This window comes from Equus quagga, chromosome 7, assembly GCF_021613505.1.
Source record: "Equus quagga isolate Etosha38 chromosome 7, UCLA_HA_Equagga_1.0, whole genome shotgun sequence".
Lineage (NCBI taxonomy): Eukaryota > Metazoa > Chordata > Mammalia > Perissodactyla > Equidae > Equus > Equus quagga.
In genome coordinates, this window is record NC_060273.1 from 81063347 (window position 1) to 81090012 (window position 26666).

General features: G+C 46.4%; 1 protein-coding gene across 2 annotated transcripts in view; it reads left to right on the forward strand.

Moving 5' to 3' along the window:
• Positions 1-26666, forward strand: part of SPOCK1 (SPARC (osteonectin), cwcv and kazal like domains proteoglycan 1) — a 477850-nt gene that overhangs the window by 377581 nt on the left and 73603 nt on the right. For both annotated transcript variants that reach the window (XM_046665421.1, XM_046665422.1), the window contains exon 6: positions 14927-15041. In XM_046665421.1, the coding sequence (XP_046521377.1) occupies positions 14927-15041 (115 nt within the window). The remainder of the gene's footprint in view (positions 1-14926; positions 15042-26666) is intronic.

The following is a 26666-nucleotide window of genomic DNA, read 5'->3' on the forward strand; positions in this document are numbered from 1 at the left end:
CAGGAGCTGTTGCATTTTGTTCGTGGGGGTCCCCCCTAGAGCTTGGTGTTTGAGTGTTTGAAAAATCACTTGGCTATATGAACACAAATTACGTTAGATGGAGAGCAGCTAGCTTCCTGGAGATCACAGTTGGCCTTCATTAATGAATTTTGGCCTGATTAACACAGGTTCTGGATTAACATCAAAATATGCAAGTAGAAACTTGGTAGGGGTGGGAGGAGACTAGTTTGAACTTTCTAACTTTAAAATCAGTGGAGGGAAAGGCTTGTGTGAAGCTTGGAGCTGAGGACTGAATGTGTAATGAGCTCCCAGATCTTTGAAGCTGCACCGCTTTGCTCAGACCTCTGTAGACTGAGGCCCAGCCCAGACTCTGGGGCCTTGCTGGCCCCGTTCCATGCCCAAGGACACACAGCCAGGGTGGAAATCTAAGGCTGACTGACCTTCAAAACTGCGCCAACCACTTCTCTTGTGTCCCATTGCCTCAGCACCTGGATAGCTGTGACACATCCTCGTCTAAATGCTCCATCCCCTGCAATCTTAATAAGGACTTCCAGTGGCTCTTGTCCCCGAATGTCTGCTTCCTTGTAGCTGGGTGCCTATTCCTGCCCCTCTTGTCTGGGCCCGTGCCGGTTGCTTACCGCTTGGATCTATCTACATAACCATCCCCACCCACCATCTCAACACAAGACTGAGCTTTTTGCAAGTGCTGGGCTTGTCTCTGCTCCCTTTGTCTCCAGGGCTGACATGGCTAGGAAGTTAGCCAGGTACCTACGTTGCAATATCAGGTGCCTGCACCTCACCCAGCCTTGTCAGTTTGCCTGTATCAAGTCATGGCCATCTCAGGGTCACTGTAGTTGTGGCCTCAGGAGAAAGTGAAAAGGAGCGGGGGTTCCCCATGAATGATGAGACTTAGACATTTCTGGCCCTGGGATGAGCAAGGGGAACATCGGCTCACACTTGTCTCATGGGGCAGAATGGTCACAAGGGTCGGCCTCACTGGGCAGCTTGTCTAGCTCGCTCACCTTTCCTCAGGTTCTAGGAGAAATGAGATGAGATCTATTTGGGGGAAAACTGTGTAATCAAAAGGAAGGAAAAATGACAGACTCTGTCCAGCCTTCACCAGTTTCACAGCTCAGCTCCATCAGAGAATGAACTCTTGCAGGGGCGTTTTATTACTTAAATGTATTTTTCACAGAGGTGATGCCAAGCAAAGAAAATCCTCTCTGAGTTATATGGCTTTTTCGTTCAGCACTATGGGGTCTTTCATCCCTAAGCAGTAAAATCAGGCAGTAATTCAGTTTAAGTTACTGTTTCATTTTAAAAATATCACCTTCATCTTGTTGCATGTGGTCAAAAGTCTCCTTTGGCATTTTTGGTCACCTTTATGTATAGCTTCATTTTTGCTGGCTCTTATGAACATATGCAGGCTTTACTCAGAAGGGCATTGGGGTTTATTTTCTAGAGCAAGTAAAGGGGGAGAAAGGAAGAAATTGGGCCGAAGAGCAGATGTAAACTGAGGCTGGTGATGGTTCCCTTATGTCAGGCCACAGGGGGTGCTAATGGCTGCTTTCGGCCTTGGGAAGTATTCGCTTAGGAAAAGAGTCGGTGGAGAGGCTTCGCTGGCATCTGTTTTCTCATTCTTCAGAATGTCAGGGGCTGCTGGAGATGCAACATGGGTTCTTTACACCCTAGAGATCTGCTGCTACTCTTCCTCCATCAGCATTTCTTCTCCCTTATCTGTGGAGACTGTATTTAAGGGAAGAGAGGGGTTTTTATGCAGAGGCTCTAAGAGGTCACCATCTCAGACAGCAAGGATCAGGAGCCTGTCTCTACAGTGTGTTAGTGATGAAAAGAAATGCAGACAATACAGAGAAGGCGTCCCCGGACCAGCCCTCAGAGGTACCCTGGGACCTGAGGTGGCAAGCCCTCCTGCGGAGGATGTCAGAATGGAGGGGTGGCTTCCCTGTTGTCTCAGGCCAAGGGATTAAGTATGTAGGAAGCCTGAGTTCTTAGGAGTTCACAACCAGGAGAAAAGTAGTTTGAAGCCACAGAAGAGGCCTGTGTCGCGCTGCTTGTAGAGGTTACGGATCGGACACAGACTGCTGTTCACTTCGAGCTTCCTCTTCATGAGTGACATGGTCATCCCACCCCTCACCTTTGGGTGGCTGTGAGTGCTCTCTCTGCTGCAGCCGCTTAGAAGGGCCGTGGTTTTCTTCCCTCATTGCTCCGAGAAACTCATTCATTCTTTGGTGATGGGTCTGTCAGGGCCTCAGGGGTCTTGTTTTCTACCTCATTCAGTGATTCCTCCACTGAATAAATAAGGATACCTACTATGTGCTAGGCGTTGTTCTAGGTGTTTGAGACTCGTCAGCAAATGAAAAGACCAAGATCCCTGCGCTCATGGAGTCCACATTCCAGTGGGATCATGACAGGGGCCCTATGGACACCTGGGAGGGACCCCACCCCTCTGCCTTTCCAGATGCAGAACAATGTAACCCTAAGGGCACGCTCCCTTGGTCCAGTTCACAGAAAGTTCCCCACAGTTTGTGTGACTTGGCTTTCTGTGTAAGAGCCGTTCCTGCAGGCACCGTGGGCTGACTGGAAGGATCGTTGTCAGCACAGCTCTGAATTTGGTAAACACCTTGACGTGAGACATATGACCACCCTCTTAAGAATACAGGCTTCAGAGTCAGATAACCTGGGTCTGAATTCTGGCCATGCAACTTAGAGCTGGTTTTCACTGGACAAACAACGTTTCTGTGCCTCAGTTTCTTCGTATGTAAGATGGCAGTTATTATAGTTCTTGTCGTGTAGAGGCTGGGGTGAAATTAAAGGAGAAAGTGTCAGTAAAGCTTTTAGCACACTGCCTGGTTCCATGACTATTGTGGTTAACATTATATATATTATTAAGACTTTATAAGCCATTTCTACCATCACCGTGGGACATGCAAATATACTTAGTGTCCGTAGCTTTACTCTGAAGGATACGCAGATCATTACACAAAAGCCCTGAAGTCCAGCAGCTCAGTTATAATTGGGAAGGAAACACTGAGGGGACAAGAGGGAAGGAGAGGCACAGGCGTGGGACTGTGGAGCTTGAGTGGTGTAGGTTGGAAATGTGCCTGAGCCGGGGGTCTGCAGGAGCAGGAGTGGTCAGAGAGTGTCCCAGAGGAGCGTCGGGCTGAGAGGGCAGGCTCGGGATAGGAGAAGAGAAAGGCTTTCGGGTGAGAGGAACATCAGGGTGAAGCGAGGACTGGGAGGAGAGTGGAGAACAGCTGCGGAAGGATTGGGGCAGTCTTGTTGGAGAAGCAAAATCAGGATCAGAGGTGACGGGCCTCAGAAACAAGGACTTGGGTTTAATCTGGGCATGTGAGGAAAGTGTCAGCGTTTGGGGGTCTCTGGTCTGGCCTCCCAGTCAGCAGAGAGAATCAGACTGAGGAGGAGGACAGCCCAAGCTTTGCCCCTGGTGGACTGTGAGGACTCGGATGCCATTCACAGGCCGAGGAGTATCAAAGCTGGAGTTGTGTGGTGAGAGACACCTTCATGTGGGCAACTTGGCAGGAGAGGACGACCCCAGAGCCGTGTGGAATTGCTTGGCAGGCAGCAAGATAAGTGGGACTGTCTGTCATCCACCCATTCATCTGCCCACGCGTCTATTTGTCCATCCATGTTTAGTTAGTGCCTGCTCTTTTTTAGATGCTTTGCTAGGTATTGAGGCTAAATGAATGAATTAAAACACCCAGTTTGTGGGGCTCCTAAGGGAGACAGGCAAGAAAGCTGTCATTGCAGTACAGGGCAAGCAGTGGGGCTGCGGTGGGCACAGGGGCTATCCCCTCGGGGACACCACCACAAGTTCCATGGGGGCTGCAGACAAAGCAAGGTGTTGACACATGAAGTGGGGCATGTATTGTCTACTCGGGGGTCTGTTCTCTGGAGCAGAGAGGGCGTGTGTCTAGGCCAGAAGCAAAGGAAGGAGGGGAGAGGGATGTGTGGGCCATAGGTCACCAGATGCCTTTTCTGCTGGGCTCAAATCTTTATTTTCATCTAGGGATGACAGGGAACAAGGAATGGGTGTAAGCTGGGATGGGGTATCATGAACAAAGTTGCATCTTACCGAGATGACTAGGTGTGGAGAAGCTCTTGGAGGAAGGGAAGGATGAAGGCAGGGTTGGGAGGCCCAGAGGAAGGCTCAAAGACTTACTGTCTGCCATGTGCCGGGAATGCTGGGGTGCCTTAGTTATCCACTCTGTTCCCCTGGCAGCTGCAGGGGGGATTATCTTGGGTTAGTGATAAGGAAAGGGAGACGTGGACAGGTTATGCAAATTGCTCAGAGACTCACCTCCAGCAAGCAGTGGGGCCTGCATGTCAGATTCCTTTCGAGGTATGCAGGGAGACAGGCAGCCGGAGCCTGGGCGGAAAGCCTCTCCCTGTCCATCATCACAGCTGGAGAGTGAGAGTCCTGATAGAAATTAGATGCCTCCGCGCCCTGCTGACCACGTCCTGTGAATCTGTCTGTGGGGGGAACTGCCCCAGAGGTGCCGGGGGACGGGTGGCTGGAAGAGGTGGCTTAGCGTGGGCAGGGGCCTCCGAGGAAGCTGAGACAGCCAGAGAGACAGGCAGCCCAAGGGCATTTATAGCAGCCGAGACATTTTTATTTTAAGCAAGTGCCAGCACCTCGGAACATTCTCTTCCTTTCTCCTAGAGCTTCCTGAGCCCACACACCCAGGCTGGGCCAGAGATGCCTGTGAGGGAGGCCCCTGCTCCCGCCCCGCCTCTCCCACCTCCTGGAGCCTCTCCTGGAGGCCTCCGCTTCTTCCTACCCTTGCAGCGTCTCCATTCCCTTCCTTGTATTTCTTCTCACTTTTCACCCCTCCTCTCCTTCTGCCGTGCCTCCTCGACTGCTTCCTTTTTTCCTCTCTCCTCCCTTCCTTCTTATTTGTGTTCCGTCCTTCCTTACCTTTTTATCTCCTCATCTATAAAATGGGAATGGAAGTCCCTCACCTCCTAGAGATGCTGGGAAGATGATTAACTAATTAATTTCAGCAAGCCCTTTCTACCTGCTTTCGAGCCATGAGGCTGACGTCTGGCCCTGGGGGATGCGAGCACTACCGGTGTCCAGGTTTTGCGCTCAGGATGCTTACTATCAGGTGGGAGTCAGGTTCAGAGCCCTGATGTGCTTTTCAGATGCCCTGGCTGGACCAGTCTGGACTGCCAGCTCCTGAAAATGCTTTGCTCAGGAGAACCCCATTGTAATGATTGACACTCTATCTGTTAGTCTGGAATAGCTGCAGGCCCTTACGCCTCCAGGGGAGGTGCCACCGGTTTCTGAAACACAAAGGGAAGTGCCCACATCATTTTGTCCAGGTCTGTTGGCTAATCACTTGACTTCTGTAAGGCATCTTAGCTAACTGCAACAAATTAAAGTGACTTTGAACAACATCACTGTCACTAGTGCCATTGACAAGCAAAGGTTTCATCTGGCGTAATTTAGGGAGAAAGGGACAGCTGGCTGCATTTCCCTCGCTATAGCTCAGCATCCTAGCCACCTCCAGCAGGTGCCTACCTTCCTCTCTCTATTTCCCAAGCCCCACACTTGTCCCCAGTCCTCAGTATCCTCTGCCTCTTCATTCAGCCGTCGTCGATGTCAGGAAAGGCTTTGCCACACCCTTCGCTGTTGAGAAGTCTGTGCATCACCACACACAGCAGCGGACTAGGGAGACATGGAATGGTGTGCATTTAGAGTGAAATCTGCCGGTTACTGGCCTTGTGTCTTTGAGGCAGTCGTTTGCTTTCTCAAGGTTTCAGCTTCTTAATCTGCAAAATGCACCTGCCAACACCAGCTCTCGTGTAGTGTTATGTAAGGTATATCCCATAAATAAGCAAACGTATTAAGTACTTGCTGTGTGCCAAGTACTTCTAGACAAAAATGCACATTTCCTCCAGAAGGCAGCTATGTAAACAGGTAAATACCTGCAGTGTGGGACCTGCATGAGAGAGGATGGCCCTGGGGCACAGAGGCGCAGCCCAGGGAGGCCTGCCTGGACGGGAACCAGCCGGCAAGGAGGAGGCAAGCTCCAAATCTCTGTTCTCACACAAGGTGTGAAGTGGGGGAGCCTCCTCATTCTGATGTACGTCAGTTTCATTTCTCCCTGGAGCCCTTTTCCTACAGGGCTGGGAGGAAACTTGAGTTCCATCATTTCGTGAGTTTGGCCTCCTTCCTGGGGTCCTGCCAATAGTCTGAGCTCTTTTCCATAGTCAAACCCTGGGGTTGGGGTGGAGAGGCTGGTCTGCCAGTCACCTGGTACAGGCCATTGCTGTGTTCGCTCATCCCTTTGCTCACCATGTCCTTACTGAGCACCTGCCATGGGCAGGGTACTGTACTAGGCACTTAGCATACAGCAGTGAGCAAAATAAAGATCCCTGTCTTCCTGGAACTCACATTCCAGCAAGGAAGACAAATAGAAAACAGCAAATAAAACAAAAAGAGGTGTATACGTTATATTAGAAGATGAGAGGTTTTATATATGAAAAAGAAAAGTGAAACGGCGTTAAGAGGGTCAGGAATGCCTGTTGTGATTTTAAAAGCATTCTGAGAGAAGGCTTCAATGAGATTTGAGCAAAGGCCTGAAGAAGATGAGGGGGTACAGGGAGGGACGCACCTGTTCCTATCTCCAGGGCCTGTTTGGGTCTGGGACTCTGCTGCCTCCCGGCCATGCTTGACGAGGCTTTGCCTGGTCCCACCTCTCCTGATGTGTACCTGGCAATCCTTCCTCCACCAAATCTGCCGTGTCCCCGAGAGGCTGACGGGAAGCAGGGCCTGGGAACTCCAAGTCCTTCCTGATCTGCACTGTTGCCCCAAATCTCAGATCGAGGAAAACTCGCACAGAGATTTCAAATTTCAAAAGATTACCCAGGCTTAAGAGGATTCTAGACAGAGCGCACAGCAGGCAAAGTCCTAGAAGTGAGAAGCAGCGGAGGCGAGGCAAGGACGCCCCTGGAGTGTGATGTTGGGGAGCAGAAAGCATGGACCAGGACTGGGAGTCGTGGAGATGAGCCTGGAGGGTGTACAGGGCGGAGGGGGGCTCTCCTCACTGGAGTCGAGTCACTGTTGGATGCATCGCATGGAGGGCTCCGCAAGTCAAAGGCTGTGGCAGTGGGCTCAGAGTTGTGACTGGTCCCATGAACTCCCACCTTTGGGGAGACGGCGTCTTTTTCTTAGGCTCCCTCGCCTGGAGTCTTACCCCTTTCCTTTGGTATTTCCTGTGCAGGACTTTCTACTGGTTTTCTTACACAAATTAGAGAAAGTTTGTTCATCCTCACCTCTAAAAGCAAACCTGGGACAATCTGTACATGAACGGGACTGAAATTTGCCTCCTCATTCGCCAAACGGTTTGCTAAACCGTTGACAAGATGAACAAAGTCAGGAGAAGGTAAGGAAGTTACTTAAGAGAATGACCTCAGCCAAGATGCCTGTTTTCCTCCAGCCTCAGTACCCCCATACATAAAACGAAAGGGTGTCTTTGCAAGACTGAAAATGCTACAGCGCAGTACGCCTCATCGGCGTGTGCTTACATCAATTAAGAGAACGTGTGCTTCAGGAAAACCTCAATCATTTGTCTAACAAATCCCTGTGGAAGACTTGCTCTTTACAATTCTGGGCCAGGTGCCACAGACAGTGGCAACAGGCTCCTCACTGCCCCCAAAGAGCCCGCCCTCTGGTGGGGAAGCGCAGGAGAAAAGTCACTGCAGGAGATGGATGGCGGGCGCGCAGAGGGAGCTGTTCCAGGGAGCAAATAGGAGTGATTTCTGGGAAGAATTTTCCTAGCACCACCAGGCAAAGCAAGTTACGTTTTTCCCCCCTAGATATTGGTTTAATGATTATTAAACATACAGAATAGTTTAAAGAATAATGCGATAAATACTTGTATACCCATCATCAAGATTTGGCAGTTGTTAACGTTTTGCAATGTTTGCACTCTCTCTTTTTGCGTTCACATACGCACTTTTTCCTCTGAACCATTTAGAAATAATTTGCAGACGTGACACCTCACCCCTACGAAAGAAAACAGGCGTCCTCCTATACCACCTCTGTAGTAGGTATTGTTGCACCTACGGGAACAACAATTCAATAATATTACCTTATATAAAGTCCACGTTAAAATCACAATTTTTCCCCAGAATGTCTTTTATAGCTTTGTATAATTATTTCTCAAGATCCAGTCAAGTCTCAGCCATTGAATTTGTTTCATCTATTTAATTTCTTCTAATCTAGAACAATGCCCTGCTCCCCCCAAGGGTGTTTTGTTTATTTTTGGAGTTCAGGCAGTTATCTTATAAAATTTCCTCAATTTTGGATTTGTTTCCTAATGAATAGATTCAGGGTAAGTGTTTTTGGCACCAATACCTCATAGGCACTATTGTGTACTTCCTTTTGTAGCACATGCGCAGGTGCCTGCCAGGTGGTCCCACTACTGGTGGTACTAAATTGGCTCCTTGGTCCTTTGTTAAGTAAGGGGTGACTGCCATATATTTTTATTAAAAATGTACTTTTTCCTCTTGTAAAAACTAGGTATTCTGTGGGGTGACCCTTTGAGATCATGTAGGTGTCCTGTTCCTCAATAACTTTCTCCCAATGTTTTTAGTAAACATCAAATGATCCTTTCCTGACTCAATTATTAAACATGGAGTTGCAAAATGATGATTTTCTAACTCTAGCATTTCTTCTAAATTTATTTAGCTAGCATTATTTTGGAAAGAAGAGCTTTTCCTTTTTCACATTATTAGCAACTTAGTTTTAAAGTTTAAGGTTCTGCCTTCTTTGGAACTCTGAAGTCAGAAAAGTATGTGTGAGAGAGAGAATGAATGAATGAATAAGAACAAAGGCTGAGCCTGGAGTCACACACAAGCCTTCTTGAGAAGGCCAACCAGCAATTCATTTGAGATGGTCTCTTCTACCCTCCTCCCTGCTCATTCCTCTCCAGCCACACTGACTTCCTTGCTCTCTCTCAAGCACAGTCAGCACCTTCCACCTCAGGGCCTTTGCACTTCCCTTTACCTGGAACCACCCCCCCCCCTTCCCAGACAGCTGCATGGCTCACTTTATTCTGTTCTCTGCCCAGATGTATGTCATCTTGCCAGAAGATTTCCTGATCACCACATATAATATACCATCCCCTTTCCATTATTCTCTGTCTCTTACTCCCCTTTGTGTCTCTCCACAGCCCTCCTCAGCACCTGCCATATAAACTTCATAAGAACAGGCCCTTTGTCTCGTTGGTTCAGAGCCTAGACCAGGGCGTGGCCCACAGTAGTTGTCCAATAAATAGTCATTGAATGCAAAAAGGAACACATGTCTGAATGCACGTTTGATAAAGCTCTGAATGAGACCAAAGCTCCTTCCCCTATTTCTCTTCACGGCTCCTCCAGATGCCCCTGAGAGACTCCAGGCCTGGGCAGAGACAGACGCTGTTCCACCGTCCACCAGGGGTAAGCTGTGCAGCCAGCAGCCACTTACTCTGGGCCCAATCATTAAAGCCAGCAGAGCCGTGGGATCATCCCCTACTTCTCTGACGTGATTTGAGGGGAATAAAAACAAATCAGAATTCATCAACTGTGAACAAAATTGTCAACTGTGAACTGTCAACAGTCTGGCTTAAAAATAGATGATAGGTTGATGAAATACAGTGGAGAAAGCAATTTAAATAAAATGTTAAAAATAATACCCAAAGCATGCAAGGCAAAGCGAAGCGTGTGGTGTGGTAGAGGCCTGCGAGAGCAGCGGACCAGAGAGAGGTTATTAGTTTTTCTTTACAAGTCACAGAAGAGAAAGATTTACCGGCCATTTGTAGGAAAACATTCACTCATTCGGACGTGTTGGTGTGTTATGCAAACGGAAGGAAAGATTGGTTGGGAAATCTGCTAGCACATTTATTTTTAAGTAGGTCAACATTTTTAATATTTCTGCCCGTTCGTGAAAACTTTGGCTCTCTCTGTCTCCTGTGTTTCTGTGATGATCGGGGAAGGCATTTCTGTTCCAACAGGTCAAGGGATCTAGAAGCTTCCAGGGTTTGTAGTTATGTTTTTATTTGTGTTTGTATGAATATGGGTTCCAGTATAATGTTTAAAAGTCCTTAACGGGGGCCGGGGGGGCTGGCTCCATGGCCTAGTGGTTAAGTTTGGCGCACGCCACTTCAGCAGCCTGGATTTGGAGCCCAGGTGAGGACCTACACCACTAATTGGCATCCACGCTATAGCAGCAACCCACCTACAAAGCAGAGGAAGACTGGCAACAGATGGTAGCTCAGGGCAAATCTTCTTCAGCAAAAATAAATAAATAAATAAATAAATAAAAGTCCTTAACTAATTTCCTACTTTTTCAACTCTCCTCTTTTACATAGTTATGGTTAATTATTTATTTAACTGCTTTGTCATCAAATCAATATAAAGACTGGAATTTTTCCTGTTTCCACTTTTCTGGGCATGAGTGTAACTTGGCCGAGTTCTGTATGTCCAACTGTCCCATATTCTGAGGCTGCTGTACCATGTTTTTTTCTTTCTTTCCAGGAGAACTGAGCCATCTTGGCACAAAGATCTTGCTTTATAAACTGAAGACAAGCCATTTCCATTCCTTAGACACTATCATTTTTTAAAAAAAAAAAGTCTGGTAGAAGGTGTATTTGTTTGCAAGGGCTGCTATCATAAAGTGCCGCAAACCCGGAGGCTTAAACAACAGACGCTTATGGTCTGAGGTAAAAGTGTGCAATCAGGGGTGAGGGGTTGGTTCCTCTGAGGCTGTGAGGGGATCTGTCCTGTGCCTCTCTTCTGGCTTCTGCTGGCCCCAGGTGTTCCTTGTAGACGGCCATCTTTTCCCTGTGTCTTTTCACACCACCATCTTTTACCACATGTATGTGTGTCTCTAAATAGCATGTTTGGAGCTTTATAGAAAATGGAATTTTAGCCCTTTGAGCTTCATTCAAATGCCACATGTTGTCCTGGAAGATAAAAAGAAGCGGCCCAGCTGTTCCTGATGTGGGCTTGGTGAGTCGAGGAGTCGAAAGAAAGATTTCTTGGACTCACAAGGTCAGGCAGTAGTGCTCTTTTATTCAGAGAAGAGTATGGAATAGCATGGGGAGAGGACCCATGGGCAGTAAGAGCTGAAAACATGGGTTGAGGGTAGGGCTAAATTTAAGGCATAGGTATGTGAGTTATCTCTTTACAAGACAAAGGAAAGAATATGTTAAAAAAGTCGTTAAAATGGTATCAGTGCAGGTGGGGTCTGGTTATTGGGTGGTCCTATAACTTTAGATAAGAATCAGATCAGATTAAGTAAATGGCTGAAGCAACCACCTTAAATATTATCTTTAGCTGAAGACAAAAGAGGATGTTGGTGGTGGGGGGAGTCAGTTACATGAGGTTACCAGACAAGTACAGTAAACAAGAGTAAGATTATTATGCAGACTTAAGTCCTTGCCTTCCTCATTAAGAGTTTCTAGAGATAAGGTCATCCCCTCTTCCTCCTGGTGCAGAGAGGGAGACACCCCCACAGACGGAGGAGACTTCCTTCACAAATGCAAATGTCTCTCAACAAAGGGCAAGCAAATTCCACCCTTCAGAGTTTCATTCCCGTCAGCAGTTTTTAAAAGTAACCAGCCCAAAATAATCCTAATCATTCCCACAGATTGCGACAGTGGCCGTACAGGAGAGGAGATCCTTGGGCCAGCCAAGGGAGCTGAGTTACTAGAATGACAGTCCACAGGGGCCCCTGGGAGAGGAAAGGCCACCCCGGGGAACAGGTGCTGTGGGCATCTAAGAAGCAGATGGACAAGACTCTGACTCCAGTGATGGAGAGAGGTGAGCAGGGAGGCTGAAAGGCAGAGTGTGGAAGTTGGGGCTCTAAAAGAGGGCTCAGGGAGCAGGTGCGGGTCAAGGATGGTTCACCATGAACCTCTTGAATACTGAGCTCCAGTACCCGTATTCCCCTTTGCAGGCAGATTGGTAGCTCCTGGTGGCCAGAACAGAGGCCTACTATGTGCCAGGAGTATATGTGTGTCGTATGATGCCAGGGATAAGACAGTGACTAAGGCCTTTTCCAGATGTTAAGTACTTAATGGTCTGGTGGGAAGTCAGTTGCTGTGTTAGTCAGCTTTTGCTGAATTATACTGTGGTAACAAATGATCCCCAAGCATCAGTGGCTCACAACAGCAAACATTCATTCCTTGTTCATGTTGCGTGTTGACTGTGGGTTAGCTTCAGCCCTGTTGCGTGTCTTCTGCCTTCTGGGTCCCAGGCAGAAGGAGCAGCCCTTATCTGGCACATGTCATTTTCATGGTAGAGGGAAAAGAGCAAGAGATGAACCCAAGCAGCGGGTCTTAAAATATCGGCTCAGACCTGGCCTGCATCACTGCTACTCACAATCCACTGGCTAGAGCAAGTCATGTGGCCAAAACCAATGTCATCAGGAAGGGGAAGTCAACTTTCCCATGGGGTGATGAGCAAAATGTACATTCCTCTTTGGAGAGGCCAGAGAATGTTTGGGAAGAATATTATAATCTATCACAGACACAAACAGGCAATCACAGTAACAGTATGATAAGGCTTTCTAGTAAGTAAATGTAATAATTTTTAACTTTATAAAATAAGTTTACTTATAAAATATATGTTTCCTCCCAAATTAGCTTTGCGGATTCTGTTGAGAAAATAGTTTGAGAACCACTGGTCTGAAACTGAGGATTGTTCCAGAGAACTAGCCCACGGGAGAAGGAGGTGGCGGGGCTGGCCACCATGGTCTTCTCTCCAGCCTGGACATGTGCACATATGCTGTGCTGCTTTTTTTTTTTTTTTCCTGGTGAGGAAGATTGTTGCTGAGCTAATATCTGTGCCAATCTTCTCCTATTTTGTATGTGGGATGCTGCCACAGTCTGTTTTGATGAGCAATGTGTAGGTCCACACCTGGGATCTGAACCTGCGAACCCAGGGCTGCCGAAGGAGGGTGCATGAATTTAACAACTACACCACCAGGCTGGCCCCTGCTATGCTATTTGAAAAGAAGCTTCTTATACTAGGGACCCACCTTCCACCTTTCAGTGTTCTGCTTGGCTTACCTTGCATCCCTTTGGAGTGTCTGCAGGCACGTGCTACACCTGCAGGTCCCTTTGGTGCTGCATCCCTACATACACATGTACCCCGCCTCACCTCGTGGTCACGTCTGCGTGGCTTTAGAAGGACATGTTCTTTTTGCATCCTTATCAAGAGAGCTGAGGTTTGCAGCCTAGGCCATGACCTCCTTTAAAGTAGCCCCACAACTCCGACTACCACACTGGGCACAATCTAGACATCTGACAAATTTGTGCAGAGGGGGATTTTGCATCAGGAGGAAGCCAGCCCTCTGTAGGCTTGACTTGCTCATCTCTGCAGGGGTAGCCAGTGACTGTGTGGGTGACAGTTGGAGTTACACAAGAGTGACTCCGGTATGTTTAGCACCAGGTTGAAAGCACTATTTCCCTTGGTTTGTAATCGGTATGGGACTGAATAGCTCCTCCTCTCACAATGAGCCAGTATTCATCTGCACTCATGTGTTGCTTTGCAGACGCTGGTGGCCTTTTTCAAAGGTATGCATTTGTGTTTTCCAAGGGCAGGGACCATATCTCCTCCTTTCTTTCTTCTAAAAGATCCCCCACGGCACCTGATAAGAACAGCTCGCACAGTGGGTGCTCAGCAAATTTTGCCTATCTCCTCTTCCTTTGAACCTCCACCAGATGCTAACATGGTCCTGGGCCCGTGGGCCTTTGCAGAGGACTGATTACACACAGACCTTGATCTCGAGAATCTTGCAGGTAAGAAGGGAGGGAACTCTCAGACAATTCAGACCCAAGCCAATAGCAAAGCTGCATAATTAAGAGTACAGGACAGGATGTCTGTTCTCTCCAGCCCATCCACGTGACAGAAATAGTGATGTGCGACCCGTAGGTGCTTATCCTTGGGGTCAGACATGGCTTTGAATCCTGGCTCCACACCTGTGAGCATCATGATCTTTTGCAAGTTGTTTACCCTCTCTGTGTCTCAGTTTCTTATTCTATAACATAAGAATAATAAAAATTCTACTAATTGTTGTGGCCTTTTTCATCTATAAGTAACATCTTTCTGTTCTTCTTGTGTTCTGAATCAACTGAGACTTGAGAGTAAAGAGCTGGCGGAAAGTGGCCAAAATGCCATTGTTATTGATAAAGGATCAACAAGAGGATGTGGCTTTGGGGCTTCTAATATTGAATCTGAGAATTCTGTGGACACTTTCAGCCAGTCACAGGCTTGTTAGACTGCCACAGGCATCCTAGGCGAGGGGTAGGGGGTGGGGAGACTGTGTGAAACTGAGGTTTTGGACAGTTGAAGCAAAAGCCTCCCCTCCTCACTTGCTACCAGGGTGAAGGGGCTGGGCCTCGCATGTACCATCCAAACTTAGGAGAGAGACTGTTACTCTTCCTCCCCAGGAAGAGCGTGTGAGCAGCTGAGAGGGACCAGGAGTGCTACACGGGCAGAGCTTCCCCACGTGGGAGTAAGGAAGTGTGGAGAAGCAGCCTTCTGCTGTGCGGGGGCGGTCTTGGTGGGTCCTATGGGACTCCACAGATGTTAAGTGTCATACTAATACTTTTATTTTATGAATAATTAGAGTTGTTTATCATTGATTAAAGTCAGCCTCCCAGGGCTTCTGCAGTGTTTTTACACGTTATCCTATACATTTGGAAAACCGTAAAAGGCCATCTCTTATTTGGTATTCTGTAATTCAGGCTTTTAACTGGATGAACTTCATTCTCTGTCTCTGCTCCTGTAAGCCTAACTGTGGTTAGAGGGGCGCTGGCTGTTTCCTAAGGAAGCCAAGGAGAGGGGTCTGCTTGGCTGCATTCTGAAGGCCTGTCCTGTCTCTCTTTTGCAGTGTAAGTTGGAGTTCCACGCCTGTTCTACTGGCAAAAGCCTCACCACCCTCTGTGATGGGCCCTGTCCATGCCTCCCAGAGCCGGAACCTCCAAAACACAAGGCAGAGAAGAATGGTGAGCGGGGGTCACAGGAGACTCCCTGAAGGAGGGACGGGAGGTCAGGGGGCGCTGATGTGACCAAGCTCTGCCCCAGAGGCCGGGAACTTGGCATTTAACAGAGCTGTTTCAGCCCAGGCGGGCGGGGCTTGGGGGCACTCACTTGGCAAGTACGACAGCTTGTTTAGGGACTCTAAACTGAACCGCCTTCAGCTACCATTAAAAAGAAAACGAAGAGCTGAGAGTCTTTGAAAATAATTCTGTTAGACCAAGATATGCACTAGGTTCTTTTAGAGGTCAAATTGGCTGTGGTGTAGGCAGGGCGGGCTTTTCAGCATCTAAGATGAGGGCATGCCCTGGGGTACATCTTGGTCTTCCTTGCACTCTAATCTCCAAATCCTTTGAACTTCTCAAGCCCAAATTTCAAACAGAGACTGCAGAGATGTCACAACAGTGGAGAGTATTCCCCCCAAAAAGCATTTCTTTATTAATATATTCTGCTTGGAATGCAGTGCAGTGCCAGGGGACAGATGAAAGGAGAACACCTCCCCCGGGGCAGTGGTGTCTCTTCCATGGCTGAGACACGCAGGAAAGGTTAGGCATGTTTGGATGTTTTCATGATGGAGAATGTAACGTCGTCCCACTGGTCTCAACCCCTTTTTGAGCCTTTGTTAATGAGACCCGATATAGAAGTTTACATCTGCCTTCTGTGGAGCTGGGCTTTCTCAGTTCTAGCCGGATGTTCCATGGAAAATGCTACATGTCTGTGTGTGCGCGTGTGTGGGGGGGGGGGTGTGCATGCACACACGTGTCTTCTAAAACCAGCAGCTGTTTGTAATGGAGGAGGGTGAATAGGGTGTGAATAGGTGCTTCTTCATGAGCTGTGTTGTCTTTTCCAGTGCACAAAGATGAAGATGCTCAAGTCTAACTCTGTTCGCGGCATTAACTATGGGAATAGTGTGTTAAAAGGCTTTTTGGGAGATTTAACCCAGGACATGGAAGGGCATTGTAAACCGTAAAGCAGTGTGGTCACAAATAGTCTCCACAGATTACTCTTGATTACCAAAAAACCGAGCTCATTGCATTTTGGCCTGATTCATTTATGCAATTGCAGTAAGAAATGTTAATTAATATCCATAAGCCTCCTTGTAGTGTGGTCAGAAAACCTAAAAGCCCTGTCGTGCTGAGCAACTATGAAGTCCAGAAAATTAACTTCCGTCTGTCTGGAGATTTCTTAAGAATCTTCTTAGGAAATTCCAATAGCCTCTATTATTTCAGGCATATTATTTATTGCTTTTATTTACTCTTCTATTCTGAGGTGAGGAAACCAAACCAAGAAAGTCATCGCTGCCATTTTGCCTGTACTATCTATAAAAGGGATTGAATGCATCTCTCCTGAGGGCCTCCCAATCCGCAAAGGTTTCCTGAACTGCCATAATAAGGCAACAGACCAGTTTTCTGGAAGGGCTTTGTGGTTCTCCAAATGAAGTACAACCCTTATTTCTTAATGGTGGGCTTATCATGCCTGATTAAATGAGATTCACTCTCAAATATGACGCTCCAGGTATGGCCTTGACTGCACCATCTGTTTGTTCAATTATGTACTGGTAAAATTACAACAAATTCTTATTGAACCTATCCAAGTAACTACATTGCAATTAAAAGTAAAGACTCAGAAGACAATGCTGTTCCTGAATTCTGAGAGGTCAGTGAGAACAAGATTACCATTTAAAAGTGTTTCCTTTCAAAATATTTGTAAAACATAGACCACTAAGTTGATAGTGAGAGATAGAGCAGCAAGAAAGAGAAAGGACTTCCTCATATTCCTATCAGAAATGATACCAATAAAAAATAATACCAGGGGCTGGCCCAGTGGTGTAGTGGTTAAGTTCACGCACTCTGCTTCGGCAGCCAGGGGTTCACGGGTTCAGATCCTGGGCATGGACCTACATACCACTCATCAAGCCATCCTGTGGAGGCGTCCCACATACAAAGTGGAGGAAGATTGGACACAGATATTGGCTCAGGGCCAATCTTCCTCACCAAAATAATAACAATAATAGTAGTAATAATAATACCAACACTATTCCAAAACAAATAATCAAAATTATATTTCCTTCATCAGTTCCTTCAGTCCCGTGTCATTTTTTTTTGTTCCGCTGGCTCTTGGGTCAACAGTTTGCTTTTATGAAGTCATCTGCCTCTGGACTAAAAAAAGTCCTGGAACTCCACACTCAGTCTCTGACATCACCTTGGAAGCCTATAACAATGAGTCTGTTTCTGGAAGTATTGATGAAACTTAGTACAGCTTTTTACATGAGGCTCTGAGACTGTCCTTCTTGGTTACAGACTCAATTTCTGGGCTGTTAGTTACAGCAGAGTTTTCATATAAACATGAGGGGAAGCAGAAACTACTTGTTGCTAAGATTGAATAGCTGTACACTTATCCCTCGATATGCACAGGAGATTGGTCCCAGGACCCCCTCAGCTACCAAAATCCGAGGATGCTCAAGTCCCTTATATAAAATGGTATAGTATTTGCTTATAATCTACATACATCTTCCCACATACTTCAAATCCTCTCTAGATTACTTATAATACCTAAAACAATGTAAATAGTTGTTATAGTGTATTGTTTAGGGAATAATGACAGGAAAAAAATTCTGTTCATGGTCAGTACAGATGCAACCATCGTAGGCCTTTCAATCCATAGTTGGTTGAATCCACGGATGTGGAACTTGCAGATGCAGAGAGCCAAATGTAGTTAATTTATTATATATCCAGTAATATCCTAATGGAGGAGAGTATAATACCCTATCAGGGTATAATGCTTGACTATTTAATACAGATTTGATAGGTGTTTCCCTAGAGAATAAGGACATATTATGGGCAGTGAGGGCATTGATAAATCCCCAGGGTCATTAAGTGAAATGAAACATTTAAATTAATAACACTTTACCTGGGCAAAATCAATCAAGGGAATGCTGACCTTTTCCTTTGATCCGACAGTTCTCTCCATACAGCTCTCATGATAGTGTGTGACAGGCAATGAGCACTGAACTGAGGTTGTAGCAGCGGGGGTGAAGAGGAGGGGATGGGTGCAAGCGAGAGATGGGAGGGAGATGAAGGGCGTCTTTCTTTTGGCAACTTAGCTGTGCGAGTGGAAGGAAGAGGAGGAGGAGTGAGCGTGCAGTCTATTTTCCCTTACCTGTTGGCCACCCCTTCCAGAAGCTGCAGGCAGTGGGAATGGTAGTCTCTACCTTCATGAGACACCTCGTGGCTCTGGACTGTCTCGGGAGCAGTCTTGTTTCTGTGCCTGTTGCAGACATTTGTGAAACCTTTCATAGTCTCACAGATGCAGGTGTGTCAAAAATGTTGCATTGTTATTGTTGTTGATATTTTTTTCAATCGTATCTCTGTTTTGAACCTTGGTTCCATCTGGTAATAAAACATTAATGTAGTAACTTCCAGGTAAATTCTGTTAATTCAGGGTTGTATCCAAATTTTAGGAAGTAGGGATTGGATGGGGGCTTATGAGTTGCACTAATGGTGGAAAATAGCTCCTGGTGTTGTCTGTCTTTCTTTGGCATCCACCTATGTGGAGTTCTTGCCATCTTCACTTGGTTAGGCAGCAATGTTCATCCTCACTGCATCCAACATGAGACGTTTGAGATCCCATCTGTGACCTCTGCTCACCATGACCATTAAGGTCATACTGAGCCCTCTTTCTTCCATCTCCCACCTTTCTGGGCTTCCTGGTCCTCACACAGCCCTTCCCTGACCCTTTCAGGGCCACAGAAAACTTGAGGATGCCCTTTTATGACCTTCTGGTGTCAAGAAAGACTGTGGTGAGGTCGCTGTCTCAAGCCCTCTCTCCTTGGATTTACCTGGCAGCCATTTCTGTTCTATGCAGAGGATGTTTTTATGATGCTTGCCTCAAATTGGATTTCATATTGGTAGCAAAACACAGGTCCTCTTTGCTGCTGGGGCTCCCCGCCTCTCGGGGTTTTCACAAATGCCTCTTCTCTGCGCAGGACTCAGAGGTGGGACGGAGCCAGGGAGAGCTGTGGGGGCAGAAGCTTTCCTCGGGACTCACTTGCTCTACCTGTTCTCCTTCCTGTAGCCCCAACTTTGATCGGCACTGGACCTGAGTGTCGAAGGTGTGTGAGGTCGGGATCTAACTCATTCTCTTTCGAATCTTTGAGTGCCCTGCTTCTTCCAGCCTTTGGTCTTTTGAATTATAACATACCCAGCTCTTGCAAATCAGAAGTGTCTCGTTTCAAGAGCATTTTTGGGAAGGCAAAGCCTAGTGGTTGATTTTTTGTTCTTCCTTTTTTCTGGCATCTCTCCTTTGATGTGACCCCTGAAGAGATGCTGGAGAGTGGGATCCTCCTTTACTATCTCTCACTATTTCTTCTCATACCTCTAAATTACTTCATGACCTTGGACAAGATACTTAATTGCTTTATCTCTCTTATCTCTATGATGCCAGTCTACTCTCGAGAGTATAGAGAATAGAGTAATGATTGTCCAAAAAAAATTATTAAACAGAGGAAGATGAAATTGAAATCTAGTGTTAAGCCTGGCTTTCTGTGCTTTTTCTAAGAGTCTTCCAGGAAAAATCCCTCCTAATTTCTCTTGGTATTTTCCAGTACCCAACGGCCAGCCCAGTCAGGAAGTCATTTCTTATATCTAACCTTGACTCTTTAGCTCCGGAGTATTGCTGCTGCTTTTTCTTCAGTCCTCAGTGAAGAATGGGAGGACTGTCTGAGGTACTCAGTTCTTAATTTCTTTACAGTGGTTGAAAATCTAGGGGGAAAATAGTGGTCTCTTATAGTTAGAGTCTTTAAGATACATTTTTAAAATAGCCAACACTTCTCCCCTTCCAAATCCAATCCTGCCCCACCCTGCCTCCCCTCCCTTCTTTCATGGAGATGAAAACCTCCCCCATGGCCTGGGCTTAAGCCTTGCTCCATCTGGAGGAGGGCTCTGAAGCTCCCTCATTGCTGAGGTGGGAATTTTGCAGCTGTAGGATATCAGATCAGGGAAAGATCTCACTTATCTTCTTCCATCCTATGTTGAGGGGATCCTTGTGTTCCTCAGAGTTGCCTCAGATTCCCCCATGAGGACCAGGGGCAGGCTAAATGGGTGGGGCCTCAGACCTCCCCCGGAGTGATTCCATTTTTATGCTTTACCACTTTAGATTGCATCTGTAGGAAAAGACTTTGACCACCAGTGATCCTTGTTCAGTCTCCATTTACCACAAGAGAAAACCGGAGGCCATTGAGAGAAAGCATCTTGCCCATGGTCAGACAGTGGGTGGGAGCAGATCTGGGGTGGCATCTGGGCCTCCTGACTCCCAGGCTAACGCCTTTGTTCCCACTGTGTGCACACCCTAAGGTCACCATCAGCAGAGTCTTCAGCCTGAAAATGGTAAAGGGTCTGTAGCTGAGTTTGGTGGGAATTAGATTTAATTTCTCATGGGTCTGATGTCACTTGCCCAGTTCTTGAAGTGTCAGTCATCAGGCAGAGAATGTCCTTGTGTTCCCCACACCAGCAATGTTTTGAGGCATTCTACAGGCTCTCTCCCACTCCCTCCTTCTCCATCGTTGGAGGCGGAAGTAGAGAGAGCAGTTCTATCTCTAAGGACAGCTCCTTCTTTGCTTCTGTTGTTACAAATAAGCTTTTAGAGAAGGGATGTGGGTCCAGCCAATCCACCTCAAATTCTGGAGGAGGCTGTGGAACTGTAACCCTTACCAGCCTGGCATGTGCTGGGAGGTAGGAGCATTTGGTTCAGGCAGGGAAGGAAAGAGTGCTGCCAGGTCTTTCCAGCAGGGCGTGCTAAGGAGGAAATAACAAGTTCCCTCCAGCTGAGCTATTTGGAGCAGTAGAAAAATAGTCTACAATGATTTTCTTTGCTCAAATGGTGATTTCAACCTGAGGGCTAGATTCTGGGGAAGAAAGTCCTGGGTTGACAGACGGTTGTCTAATTTCATTACTTATCACAAGTGGAGTTGGGGAAATGTGTTTAAACAGGAACAGGAGGTGGTGCCAAAGAGACGGAATAAAGAGTTCTTCCTAGCTGTAACATCTCAATGGGAAAATCCTAAAAGAATCCTGCTGCAGAGGCTCCCAGCGAAAAGGAGATTTATCTTTGCATCCAGGAAAGAACATTTTTCTCTAATGCCTATTGTGTAACAGGGCGAAGGCCCCAGGCCTGCAGTTTAAAGGCAGTTTATATTAACCTTTCCATACCCGTTCAGCTTCATGCACTTGGTATTCAGTACTACATTATAGCCAGAAATTAAACATATAGAGGAACACAATTTTTAGGGCCTTGTTATTCTAAATGTCATGATCTTAAACCGAAAAAAGCTTCAGAAGTAAATTGGCAACTGCAAAGAAGAAAAACTTAGTCCTGGGGACTCTTGGAGTAACTGCTGACTTTGGCTTTGAATTCAGGTTCTTCCTGTTCTGTGAGTTCAGCTCTGTGAAAGTAACCACAGGGTCTCCAGGTCATTCTGAAGCCTACTTGGTAGCAACTAATTGGGGAAAACTAAAGGTGAAAAGAGAGAGAAGGGTAAACTGAGGCTGAGGGTTCCCCTCTGACCCCCGGTCATAACTACAGTCCAGAGAAGCAGATAGAGGTTTGTGCTAGAAATTAGTGGCTTTGATAGTTTGCCCAAACAGTACTCTTCTCCTGCCCTTATTTTTTAACTTATAAATTAATATATATGCTTCTTTAAAATTCAATGTTATGGCAAAAGTGTCTCATATTCCCAGTTCTATTAGCTTTTTGTTGCATATGCTTCCAATTTTGTTTTTTTTTTTTTTTTTTTTGGTGAGGAGGACTGGCCCTGAGCTAACATCTGTTGCCAATCCTCCTCTTTTTTTGCTTGAGGAAGACTGTCACTGAGCTAACCTCTGTGTTAATTTCCCCCTATTTTTGTCTGTGAGACACTGTGGTAGCATGGTTTGATAAGCGCTGGGTAAGTCCCCACCTGGGATCTGAACCTGTGAACCCCTGGCTGCCAAAGCAGAACACATGAACTTAACCACTACACCACCTGGCCGGCCTCCCAGTTATTTTTTATATACATATACGAACTTACTTTTAAAATTTTACTCATGTAAAATCAAGATCATATTCTACGTAATATTTTGTACCCTCTTTTATATATCATAGCTATGTTTTCATGTAAGTACACACAGATGGATGTGTGTGTGTGTGTGTATCTCCCTCGCTCCCTCTAGTCAGGCTGCCTGCACTGCTCCCTTGAACTTCAGTAGGTGAGGACTACTCAGCAGTTCCAGTCTGATGCCCACAGGCACATCAGGCTCAACATGTCCCAGATCAAACTCCTGATCTCCCCCCGAAATCTGCTCCTTCCTCCTGCAGTATTTACCGTCTTAATTAATAGCAGCTCCATATTTTGATTTGCTGAAATAAAAAAGAAAATCCTTTCTCTCACATGCCGTATATAATCATGTTGACTCACCTTTCAAATAGATTTTTTAAGATATCCACTTCTTACCACCTCCACTGTTGCCACCCTAAGGGTCCAGGACATCCTCGTCTTTTATTTTAATAGCTTCGTCATTGATCTCCGGGCCCCTATGTTCTCTTTTGAACATAGTGGTTAAACTAATTCTGTAGAATGTGAGTCAGGTTGGGTAATCCTCTGCTCAAGACACCAGTTTGTTAAGAGAAAAAGCTAAAATCATTTCAATGACCTGCAAGGCCCAACATGATCAGTCCCCTGATAGGTTTCTGTCCCCATCTTCTGCTGCTATACCCTTTGTTTACACAGCTCCAGGCACACAGGCGACTGTGGGGTCCCTCAGATGTGCCCATCAGGCTTCTGCCTCTTCGTACGGACAGTCCTCTCAGCCTGGGCCATCTTTCCAGACATCCTCACAGCCCACTCCATCAGCCACCTCTTGAAATCTCTCCACAAACGTGACCTTCTCAGGACCCCTCCCCGCCACTGCTCATCCCCTCCCTCCTTTATTTGTCTCCGTATCATTTACCACCTTCTAATACATTAGACAATTCATTTACCTCTTTTGTTTATTGTCTGTCTCACCCAACTGGAATGGAAGTTACATGAGAGCTTTTTGTCTGAATTCTCAATAATTATTTGTCAAATGTTGGATGAATCTACCTTATTCTGTTTAAAGGGTTGTCCATTATATAAATGTACCATAGTTTATAATGTTGAAAATGGCAAAAGAAAAGATTTATTTTGATGAGATAATCTGGATAAGATGCTTAGTACGTGTACTGTGCTAAGCACTTCCTGTGTACGTGTAATTCTTCTAGCACCCATATTGTGTCGTGTCTATTGCTAGTGAGAAAATGTGGGATTTGGAGCATTTCGGTATCTTGCCTAAGGCCACATGGCTAATAGATGACAGAGCAGGGATTTGAAATCGTTCCTAGAACATGTGCTCTTACACTCACATTAAACTGTGTTCTTAACCTAAACTGAATGTCCGTTGAAAGGCCAGCTTCCTTTGGAAAAAGAAAAATACGCCTGCGCACACCCACGCACATCCACACAGTTTAAATTTCACTGTGCTTTGGTGCTCAGAGAAGGTACTCCTTCACTGATATCCCAGCCCTCTCTGATGAGATTTTTCCAAGGTGAGAAAATTAACGTCCTTGCTGATTTTCTCCTCTTTCTCTCTGTAAGCACGCTTAGCTCTCTGAAGTTTATCGAAACACTGGCACCACCACATTATGCTTTTCTGATAGCCACAAGTTTCCGACCTAGCTCCTTAAAGATAAGAATTCATTTGTAATCTGTCCCGAAGTCGATTGTTCTTCTGTTGCCCTGCTATCTATTGCTGTGAAAAGAAAAGATAGCATTAGAATAAAAAATAAATTGAAATTATAATCAAAAGAAAGCAAGTGGCTGCCACCCTACAAAGTCAGCTGCTTAGTAAAATGTTGGTAGGCCTCTTCCTTCTGATCCGAGGGTTGTAGTGGGAGCCTGGGCCTGTGCAGAACGGAGCAAAGGAAGGGGCCACAACACGGTAACAGGTGTAGGCAGAATTGAACAAGCTCCATTTTAACTATAGAAATAGGGTTGAGTTAAAAAAAATCGCCATTTTTATCATTATCATTGTCATCATCATTATTATCTTGATGATGATGATTTCTCTGTTTAAAAACTAAAAGTGGCAATTAGACATGAAGGAGGCAGGAATGTCACTTTGATGATTTAACTTGAGGAATATATAACACTGTCAGATAAAGCCAAGAATAAGCAGTTGGTTGAATATACAGTAATAGATATTCAGATCGGTTGGGAGTGCAGCCAAAACCAAAACAGAACAACAAGCCAGATCTCTTCAGTCTAGAGGCGAAGGGAGAAGAGAGACCTGAGAGACGGTTCCCAATCATGGTGGTGTCGTGGGGGTGAAAGCTGTGTTCCTCTCCTAATCCCAGAAGAGTAGCCCCCAGGGCTCCTCCTGCTTGAAAAGAAGGAGCTTGTGGCAAGAGAAAGCAGATGTACTTGTACAGCAGAGGTTCTGCTTGTGATTATCATTGTTTCAGGACCTAGGATGAGCTGAAAGGAGAAATAGTTTCAGAACAATTTAGGGCAGTTCTGGGAGGTAGAGGAACCGTGCTGTTGGGGCAGAAGAGATGAAGACAATGACCATGGGGTCTGTAGAGGGTGAGAATTCCTGCTTTTGGATTTCCCAGTGATGCAATAGCAGGTCGTGTTGGGGAAAGTCCTTCATACTTGCCTAAATGTTACTATGTAGAAGGATCTGTATAGGGACCCAGGGCAGCCTCCTGTTACATATCTGCCTGGATAACCAAGAAGGCAGGTATCTGGGCTGTTTCCTCCCACCCCAGCCTGGACAGTATCTATTTTGGCTTCCGTGGCCTGGCTGTGCTTTGTACAAGCTTGAGTCTCCAAAAGGCTCTTCCTAGCAGGTCACATGTGGGGACGGGGCAAGGCTAACAATGAGTGAGCCTTCTGGGTCCCACCTTGGCAAGGGATGTGAGTGTAGCCCCAGCCTCAGAAATCACTTAGGCAGGGGATGCTGATGCTGTGACAACAGATTTAGAAGTTGAATGTCAAACACCAGAAAATTAGTACAGTCAGGGGGTTTGATCAGAATTCTGATCATGTGAGAGTGCACGGGGACAAGAAATACTCCAAAAAAATGACTTGTAAAAAATTAATTTAAGCCAAGTTTTAAAAAAAAGCCCCCTTTTTAATGGGAGCTATGAATTCTCTGGAACTCATACCCTGAGAGGTATTACTGAGGCTGGATAGGTCTGGATCCCTGTCCCTACATCTCTCCAGATCTTAGAATTCAGGAGACTCTGTTCTAAACCAGGCATATCCCCAGGGACTGTTCAGAGCTCCAGGACCGTAGTTTAGGGGGATACCATTGTGTCCCCTTACTCCCATGCCCCAATCTGCGTCTGGATCCCAGGATGTGGTGCAGTTCCTTCAGGAGGGGAGCACTGCCGGCTCTCCCCAGGCTCCAGGACCTGACATCTGCACTTCTCCTAGCCCGCCCCCTCCCACCCCACCTCCCCAGGTATTAAAGGGTAGCTGCTGTGGGGTCCCTTCACCTGCCAGGTTCCTGTCTGTGATTCTGCACCTGCCAGCCTGTCCTCCCCACCTGGGTCTTCTGCCCTAGCTTTCCCTACAGACTGCTCACTGCTGCGTGCACCACGTCCCAGCACAGTGCATGGGCCAGTGCATGGCACAGATTAGGCCATCCCTGAGCATTTGTGGAACGAATTAATTGAGGTATTAATATATAGGCTCTTAACAGTTTTCAAAGCACTTACATGTACTTGAGCTTGTGGCGGTCGCAGCCCTTGGAAAGGTTGGATATTGTAGGGGAATTAGGTCCCCAGGTTGAAGGCAGGCTCAGTGATTCAGAGACACCAGTCTCTGACCTCCTTTGCATCAGTCAGTCTGGGGCTTGACCTCGGGCGGGAACACACATACTGTGTTTGTTTCTGGCTCCTCTGGATTGGGAACAGATGGCTTCATCTAATCCAGGCCCAGGCAGGTCTTCTCTTTCCCTGTTTCCTGCCTCCCAATTTAGGAAAAGGATGCAGAGTGTCTCAGGAAGCAAATGTTTTCGCCTTGCTGACAGAAGTTTAGTATCCTTTGGAACAGAACGTTCTGTTCAGTGTTTCCTTGGGCTCTTATGAGAACACAGAGAACATTTCTAGGCAAAGGAGGGAGTATCTGGAGATGGCAAGAGTTTGTTTTATTTGGGTTGAGAGCTTCTGGTTCAAGAATCATGCATATTTCTATGTTGTGCGATAACTGGACCAAGTACTGATTACCTCTGTGCCTAACAGGAAATTTGCCTACTCGGGAAAAACGTAGTGCGCTGAAATAACACTCATCTGTAACTTGCCGTCCCTTGCTTCTGAAGACTCTAAGCCCTATTTAGAATCAAAATCTAGAGCATAAAGCAGCACTCTGACAAGTCCTTTGTTATGGTTTTTTTGCTTTCTAAACTCGATGGCTGTGATTGAGTCTGGAGGTAGTGGGTAAGGTGTCTTCATCCACCCATCATCCGTCCGTCAGTTCATCTGTCCAAATTCATCAATAATCTGTTGTTCGTGTGTCTGCATATGGAGCTCCGTTATGT